This window comes from Stegostoma tigrinum, chromosome 2 (genome assembly GCF_030684315.1).
Source record: "Stegostoma tigrinum isolate sSteTig4 chromosome 2, sSteTig4.hap1, whole genome shotgun sequence".
NCBI classification, from domain to species: domain Eukaryota; kingdom Metazoa; phylum Chordata; class Chondrichthyes; order Orectolobiformes; family Stegostomatidae; genus Stegostoma; species Stegostoma tigrinum.
The window spans coordinates 33,237,273-33,246,061 of record NC_081355.1 but is presented as its reverse complement, the minus strand read 5'-3'; the positions used below and the strand labels follow the sequence as shown (position 1 = coordinate 33,246,061).

Sequence of the window (8,789 nt, the reverse complement as noted above, 5' to 3'; positions counted from 1 at the left end):
ACGTTTCGGGGCTAGACCCTTCATCAGAAATGGGGGAAGGGAAGGGGGTTCTGAAATAAATAGGGAGAGAGGAGGAGGGGGATAGAAGATGGATAGTGGAGATGATAGGTGGAGAGCAGACAGACTGGTCAAAGAGGCGGGGATGGAGCCAGTGAAGATGAATGTAGGTGGGGAGGTAGGGAGGGGACCGGTCAGTCCAGGGAGGATGGACAGGCCATGGGGGCGAGATGAGGTTAGTCGGTAGAAGATAAGGGTGGGAGGATATAGGTGGGAGAAAGGGCAGGTTAGGGAGGCGAGGACAAGCTGGGCTGGTTTTGGGGAGGAGAGATTCTGAAGCTTGTGAATTCCACCCCTTGACCTGTCATTCTTCCCTGGACTGACCTATCTTCTCCCTAAACCCACACTTACATTCATCTTTACTGGCTCCACCCCCACCTCTTTGATCTGTCCATGCCCTCTCCACCTATCTTCTCCTCTATCCATCTTCTGTCCACCTCCCCCTCTCTCCCTATTTATTTCAGAATCCCCTTCCCCTCCCCCATTTCTGAAGAAGGGTCTAGGCCCAAAACATCAGCTGCTCCTCTGATGCTGCTTGGCCTGCTGTGTTCATCCAGCTCTACACCTTGTTATCTCAGATTCGCCAGCATCTGCACTTCCTACTATCTCCCCAGGTACTAATCCCACACCAACTGGGGACCAACATGCCACCTCTCCCACCTACAACCTTACCCATGTGGCACCCTTCTTTGACACGAGCTGTCAAAGCATTGTCTGTAACAATGACATTTTAAAACACAGAGTATGACAACTATTACTGAGAATAAAGAGGTGCAGTTTGATTTCTCTTATCATGCACTACAATTGACTTATTCAATTTAGACTACACTACACATTTCTGACAAAGTGCAAATCAGAATCTCCTGTCAGAAATGCACAGCCTCTACTTAATGTAAAAAAGCGGGGGTGGAGTGGTAATCTGAGTGTGATTGCAACTGTTCAGAAGGTTTGGCACAATATGTCAGATGGCCAAAAGCTTAGTCAAAGGTGTAGGTCTTAAGGGTTATCTTAAAGAAAGAAAGCAAGGTAGAGAGGCTGACTTGTGCAGGAGGATATCACAGACCTTGGGGCCTAGACAGTTGTAAATGGTCTGAGGTAATGGTTTGGGAACAGCATGAGATTAGATGAGTAAGTATAGGACCAGGTAAAGCGAGTCTCACCTGCTGAGTGACAGTAGAGTGGCATTGGAGGAAGATGTTATGGTCAAATGCAGCACGTTTCAGCTGTGGCATTCCTTAGTGGAATAGCCTGTTGCCACTGTCAATAAAGAATGGGCACTACTTTTAAACAATTAAAGGCTAACTGCACTTATGTCAGTTTGGTTCAGTTGTAATGTTCTTGGCTTCAATCAAGATGGTTGTGGCTTGAAGCCTCCACTGTGAACCTGAGTGCAGTTCAATGTGAGCATCGCACTGTTGGATGTTGACTCACCAAGCCCTTGCCCCATGCATCTGAAAATGCACATGTTCCAGAGGCAATATTTAAAGTGGAGCTGGTAAGCTGCCGATTTCCTTCCCTGAATAGCTTTCTCAAATAACATAAGAACTAAACTAAATTAAAACCGAAAGAACTGTGGATGCTGTAAATCAGAAACAAACACATAAATTGCTGAAAAAGCTCAGCAGGTTTGGCATCATCTGTGCAGAGAAATCAATGTTTTAATGAGATCATGTTTCAGTCCAAGTGACCCTTCCGCAGAACTGATGGTAGCCAGGAAAATGTTGGTTTAGATGTTGATAGGAAATAACCAATATATCATTTATTCATTTGTTGCTTCTGGGATTTTGATGTGGACAAATGGATTGTTGTGTTTGATTCAGCAGCAGTAACTGTGGTTCTAAAGTAATAAGATTATCTTTTAAACACTTTCTTAAGAAGGGTCCTGACCCAAAATGTCAACTTTCCTGCTCCTCTGATGCTGTCTTGCCTGCTGTGTTCCACCAGCTTGACACTGTGTGGTCTCTGACTCCAGCATCTGCAGTTCATCACAACCTAGAGATAGCAAAGCGTGTCAGCGATAGAAGGAACTGCAGATGCTGGAGAATCTGAGATAACAAGGTGTCGAGCTGGATGAACACAGCAAGCCAAGCAGCATCAGAGGAGCAGGAAGGCTGACGTTTCAGGCCTAGACCCTTCTTCAGAAATGGGGGATGGGAGGGGTGTTCTGAAATAAATAGGGAGAGAGGGGGAGGCGAGAGAAGATGGATAGAAGAGAAGGTTGGTGGAAGGAGACATACAGGTCAAAGAGGCGGGGATGGAGCCAGGAAAGGTGAATGTAGGTGGGGAGTTACGGAGGGGACAGGTCAAGGGGGCGGGATGAGATTAGTAGGTAGAAGATGGGGGTGGGGGTGTGAGGTGGGAGGAAGGACAGGTAGGGGCAGAGGGGTGATCTGCACTGGTTTTGGGATGCAGTAAGGAGAGGGGAGATTTTGAAGCTTGTGAAGTCCACATTGATACCATTGGGCTGCAGGGTTCCCAAGCAGAATATGAAGTCCTGTTCCTGCATCTTTGTGGCACTGCAGGAGGCCCAGGGTGGACATGTCGTCTGAGGAATGGGAGGGGGAGTTGAAATAGTTTGGACTGGGAGGTGCAGTTGTTCAGTGCGAATGGAGCGTAGGAGTTCTGCAAAACAGCTCCCAAGCCTCTGCTTGGTTTCCCTGATGTAGAAGAGGCCACAACGGCAACAGTAGATGCAGTATATCACAGTAGCAGACGTGCGAATGTCTTCTTGGGGCCTGGGATCAGGGTGAAGTGTAGAGGCAGGTGTAGCACTTCATGCGGTTGCAGGGAAATGCGCCTGGTGTGGTGAGGCTGGAGGGGAGTGTCGAGCAGAAAAGGGAATCATGGAAAGTGGACCCTCCTGAAAGCAGATAAGGGTGGGGAGAGAAAATATCTTTGGTGGTGGGGTTGGATTGCAGATGGCATAAGTGTCGGAGGATGATGTGTTGGATCCAGAGGTTGGTGGGTTGTTACGTGAGGACGAGGAGGATTCTTTTTTGGTTGTTATTGCGGGGACAGGGTGTGAGGGATGAGTTGCAGGAAATTTGGGAGACACGGTTGAGAACGTTCTTGACCACTGAGGGGGGGGACGTTGCGATCCTTGAAAAATGAGTACATCTGAAATGTATGGGAGTGGAATGCCTCATCCTGGGAGCAGAGGTGAAGGAATTGGGAAGAGGGGATGGCATTTTTGCAGGAAGGTGGGTGGGAGCAGGTGTATTCTAGGTAGCTGTGGGAGTCGGTGTGTTTGGAATGGTTATCAGTTTCTAGGTGGTTGCCAGAGATGGAGACACAGAGGTCTAGGAAGGAGGGAGTGGTATTAGAGATGGTCCAGGTGAACTTAAGGTTGGGGTGGAAAGTGTTGGTGAAGTGGATGAACTGTTCAAGCTCCTCTTGGGAGCGCGAGGCGCGCCGATACAGTCATCAATGTAACAGAGGAAGAGATTTAGAGCCAGTGTAGCTACAGAAGAGGGATTGTTCCATGTAACCTACAAAGAGGCAGGCATAGTTGGGCCTGCACATCTGCTAATCTTGTATACTGCAACCGAGTCTAGGCTGGAAACATCAGCCTTCCTCGTCCTGCGATGCTGCTTGGCCTGCTGTGTTCATCCAGCTCTACACCTTGACAGCAAGTTGTTTTGTTTTCATTGAAACATTAACACCAACAAAGTCTATTGTTTTTGGAAATGAGAGAAAACGGTGAAATATTTTAAGTGGTTGAAAAAGAGAAAAATTGAAACCGAAAAGAATAAAAGAGATTTTATGTGTAATCAGGAAAAAAATTAGTTTACACTAATAACAACTGCCCTTTAAATGGCTTAATTTATAATAATTTTTAAAGCACATAGCTTTTAGTATAATCTTCAAAGGACATAATTCTATATTTTTGTTGTTAGATTTCCAGTAAATTTTGTTTTTTTACAAAAAGTACGGAGAATCATTGTATTTCCAATAGCAGCTCCTGGGTCCAACCCCAATAAAAGTTCAAGTTGAATTTCGTTCCCAGTCTTTCTCCTGGTCACAAAGCGCTTTGTTTTTGGGAGGTTTTGCAGGAACAGCGATGGGATGTAGGCTCCGTTAATCGGGGTGCCTTCAGCGGACCGTGTACACTTTGAGGGTGTGATCTCCAGCGTCCAGCACCATCAGGGTGTGGTCAGCAGCCCAGGCCAAGGCCACAGGCCGGACCAGGCCCCGCTCGATCAGGGTCCTGCAGTGCCAGTTGTCCGAGCCGCCTACCCACACCACGGTGCCACTGTCCCCGTCGGCGAGCACGACGTTGCCTTGACCGTCGACGGCGATACCCGAAATGCCGAGGCCGGCTCCGGGGCTCCGGCTCAGGCCGTCCAACTGACGGACCAGGTGCCCCCGACTGTTGAAGGTCTTCAGCCGCCGGCCCCCTCTGGATCCGGGATGTTCCACGACGTGGATGCAGCCGTCCCGCCGGCTGACGGCCACTTCCCGGGGGTGGCAGAGCCCGTGACAGATGCTGTCCCGCCGCAGTGAGGCCCCGCCGGGCAGCTGCAGGTCGAGCAGCAGCAGCGAGCCCTGGGCCCAGTCGGTCAGGGCTAAGCGCTCGGCCGAGCCGCAGTCCAGCCCCCAGGGCAGGCCGAAGCCGCCTTCCGTTAGCACCAGTTCGAGCCGGCCGTCCGGCCTACGGGCAAACACCTTGACCGACCGGTCCCCGGCGTCCGTCACCACCAGCAGCTGCCCGCCTCCGGCCACCGCCACGTCCAGCGGGTAGACGGGCGGGTTGTCGGCGCTGGGGCCCGGGCTCAGGCGCAGGGGCGGGCGGCCTCCCCACTCCAAGAGCCGGAGCGGCTGCTCGCCGTCCTGCACCAGGGCCAGGGCTCCGGAGCGAGAGCAGACTGCCAGACCCCGGGGGTTGAGCAACTCACCCCAACCCCCAAGCACGGAGCTGAGCTCCGCCGGCCAGGTCCCCGTACTGAGAGGCTCGGCGGCCGCTGAGGACAGCAGCTCGGCCAGCTGCAGCAGGGGCAGGCAATCGGCGGCCCGTGACGCGGGCCCGCTCCAGCGGCAGAAAGGGCACTCGAGCTGCCTCCGGGGCTCGGGCCGGCAGAGGGCCCAGGCGCACTGCCTGCACACGGCGTGGCCGCACGGCAGGCTGCACGGTCGGCGGGCCGGGCTGCTGCCGAACCTCTCGAAACACACCTTGCACTCGAGCACGTGGAGCTCGATGTCCCGCACCAGGCTGCGGGCCTGCCGCTCGGACCCGGCGTCGCTCATCAGCGGATCCCGGGCCTGGGTTGCGGATGTCGCTTCCCCGCCAGAGCCTCACGTCCACCTAACGGGGCCTGAAGCCATGCTCCCCGGGTCGATTCGCCGCAACAACGGGCGAAGGGCCAGCACCATCTGGTCACTGGATCAGCCCAGAATAGATGGCCGTGAATTAGATTTACCTGAAAATGAAGAACATACACAGATAAAGCAAGGGGGATGGTTCAGATGAATTGCTTCTTTGAAGTGCGAGCAGAGTGTCGAAGATACAGGCAACCACTTTGTGCTGTAATGTTGCTATTAGGTTGTTTCAAAACACATCATAACCAGTGATTCTAGAACAGTTGCTTCAGAATGTCATTCTTGTAAGACAGTCAATGTAACTACCAAATTGCATGCTACCCAAATAAAATACCATAACGACTAAGTAATGGCCCAAATCTTCTGGGCAGTGTCTGAATCCCTTTTTTACTCCTTACACCGACGAAGCAAATAGAACACTCCTAAGCTCATTTAGCACAGGAATCCTCAGAGGGAGCAGTGTTGAAATTTTGTACAGAAGCCACACCTCTTTCTAAGACACCAGTTGTGCTTGTGTGAAATAGTATTTGTGTGAATATGTAGATATGTAAGTTGTAAGATAGTAATTGAGAAAAGAAGAGGGGGCAGGATGGGTATTGTGATCTATGGGTAGGCTGGTAGTGTGATAGGGTGGTTGTGTTGTATGGGAGCTGGATAAGGACAGGAAGAAGCGGGACCCGCAGGCCCAACCAGTCCCCCCCCACAGACACCCTCATCCGCCTAGCCGAACTCGTCCTCACCCTCAACAACTTCTCTTTCGATTCCTCCCACTTCCTACAGACTAAGGGGGTGGCCGTGGGTACCCGCATGGGCCCCAGCTATGCCTGCCTCTTTGTAGGTTACGTGGAACAGTCCCTCTTCCGCACCTACACAGGCCCCAAACCCCACCTCTTCCTCCGTTACATTGATGACTGTATCAGCGCCGCCTCTTGCTCCCCAGAGGAGCTCGAACAGTTCATCCACTTCACCAACACCTTCCACCCAACCTTCAGTTCACCTGGGCCATCTCCAGCACATCCCTCACCTTCCTGGACCTCTCAGTCTCCATCTCAGGCAACCAGCTTGTAACTGATGTCCATTTCAAGCCGACCGACTCCCACAGCTACCTAGAATACTCCTCCTCCCACCCACCCTCCTGCAAAAATTCCATCCCCTATTCCCAATTCCTCCTCCTCCGCCGCATCTGCTCCCACGATGAGGCATTCCACTCCCGCACATCCCAGATGTCCAAGTTCTTCAAGGACCGCAACTTTCCCCCCACAGTGGTCGAGAACGCCCTTGACCGCGTCTCCCGCATTTCCTGCAACACATCACTCACACCCCGCCCCCGCCCCAAGAGGATCCCCCTTGTTCTCACACACCACCCCACCAACCTCCGGATACAACGCATCATCCTCTGACACTTCCAACATCTACAATCTGACCCCACCACCCAAGACATTTTTCCATCCCCACCCCTGTGTGCTTTCCGGAGAGACCACTCTCTCTGTGACTGCCTTGTTCGCTCTACAATGCCCTCCAACCCCACCACACCCGGCACCTTCCCCTGCAACCGCAGGAAATGCTACACTTGCCCCCACACCTCCTCCCTCACCCCTATCCTAGGCCCCAAGATGACTTTCCACATTAAGCAGAGATTCACCTGCACATCTGCCAATGTGGTATACTGCATCCACTTGTACCCGGTGTGGCTACCTCTACATTGGGGAAACCAAGCGGAGGCTTGGGGACCGCTTTGCAGAACACCTCCGCTCGGTTCGCGATAAACAACTGCACCTCCCAGTCGCAAACCATTTCCACTCCCCCTCCCATTCTTTAGATGACATGTCCATCATGGGCCTCCTGCAGTGCCACAATGATGCCACCCGAAGGTTGCAGGAACAGCAACTCATATTCCGCTTGGGAACCCTGCAGCCCAATGGTATCAATGTGGACTTCACCAGCTTCAAAATCTCCCTTTCCCCCACCGCATCCCAAAACCAGCCCAGTTCATCCCCTCCCCCCACTGCACCACACAACCAGCCCAGCTCTTCCCCTCGACCCACTGCATCCCATAACCAGTCCAACCTGTCTCTGCCTCCCTAACCTGTTCTTCCTCTCACCCATCCCTTTCTCCCACCCCAAGCCGCACCTCTAACTCCCACCTACCAACCTCATCCCACCTCCTTGACCTGTCCGTCTTCCCTGGACTGACGTATCCCCTCTCTACCTCCCCACCCATACTCTCCTCTCCACCTATCTTCTTTTCTCTCCATCTTCGGTCTGCCTCCCCCTCTCTCCCTATTTATTTCAGCACCCTCACCCCATCCTCCTCTCTGATGAAGGGTCTAGGCCCGAAACGTCAGCTTTTGTGCTCCTGAGATGCTGCTGGGCCTGCTGTGTTCATCCAGCCTCACATTTCATTATCTTGGATTCTCCAGTATCTGCAGTTCCCATTATCACTGAGATCTCGTTGGTAATGGGTTTTGGAGTGTATCAGAAGATGGGGGGTACGAGTTGAGAGTAGTTAGAGTCATGGCAATAGTCAAGGGAGGAATTGGTGAGGTTCGGTCGGTTGTGTTTAGATGGAGTTTGGGGGTCAGAGGAAGTTGCCGATTAAGGATGAATTGAGTTGAGGGAGTAGTTGGGAGCAGAGTGTTAATTTAGGATCTTTTTGCCTAACATTTCCTAGATAACTATCCATGTAAGTAAGTTGGAACAAACTCTTGAGTTTTCAGGTTCCAACTTAATGGGGAATTGCCCACCACAAGTTGAAACTTCCTTAGAGTCATTGCACTGGGAAATCTTTGGGGTCCTGATAGGTATTCACAGTTCATTTGAAATTGATTCAAGGGTAAATATTGGCCAGAACACCAGTAATAACTCTGCTGCCCTTGTTGGAAATTGTGTCAGGGATCTCTTACATCCAACTGTGAGATTTTGATTTGAAGAGAGAGGTAATATTTTATGGATGTGCCAGCCCATCTGTCATAGACCTAATTGGGATGGGTTCCAGACCTTCCCCACAATCAAATGTGCCATAGGGAACAGCTTGAAATTCTGTTGAGACAGGAAATGTTTAATTCCATGATCTGTACCAAAATAATGATTAATCTGAAAAGTCCTGAAAGAAAAAAAATTTTAATTTTGAGCGGAAGTTTTGGAAAAAGACGTATTGAAATTTGTTAAGACTTCCTCCTAGGAATAGATCACCTCTTTGCTTTAGGTAAAATGATCAAGTGTTAATATAAATTGCTAAAAATGTTTGGTGCTATAATTTATAAATTTCACTTTTACCATTGACCACATTCTTGAGTCTGCTCCAAACCAAGTGGTTTCGTACTAAACACTGTTGCACGTTATACTTAACAAAGACAAAATCTTTGGCATCAGCGTTTTTAAAGAAAAGCTTCACTGCTAACTTCACCATGAGAATT

The 8,789-nt window shown here is 50.9% G+C and overlaps 1 protein-coding gene across 2 annotated transcripts; it reads right to left on the bottom strand.

Moving 5' to 3' along the window:
- Nucleotides 1-3,801: 3,801 nt before the first annotated feature.
- Nucleotides 3,802-6,136, bottom strand: LOC125467537 (E3 ubiquitin-protein ligase NHLRC1-like). 2 transcript variants are annotated; one of them, XM_048563556.2, is made up of 2 exons: nt 6,114-6,136; nt 3,802-5,474 (listed from the first exon to the last, which is right to left on the bottom strand). In XM_048563556.2, the coding sequence occupies exon 2, from the start codon at nt 5,299-5,301 to the stop codon at nt 4,150-4,152; it is 1,152 nt and encodes a 383-aa protein (XP_048419513.1). In that variant the 5' UTR covers nt 5,302-5,474; nt 6,114-6,136; the 3' UTR covers nt 3,802-4,149. The 2 variants fall into 2 exon arrangements, with proteins under 2 accessions (XP_048419513.1, XP_048419506.1); XM_048563549.1 differs by lacking the exon at nt 6,114-6,136 and adding an exon at nt 5,708-5,850.
- Between the last annotated feature and the right edge of the window lie 2,653 nt (nt 6,137-8,789).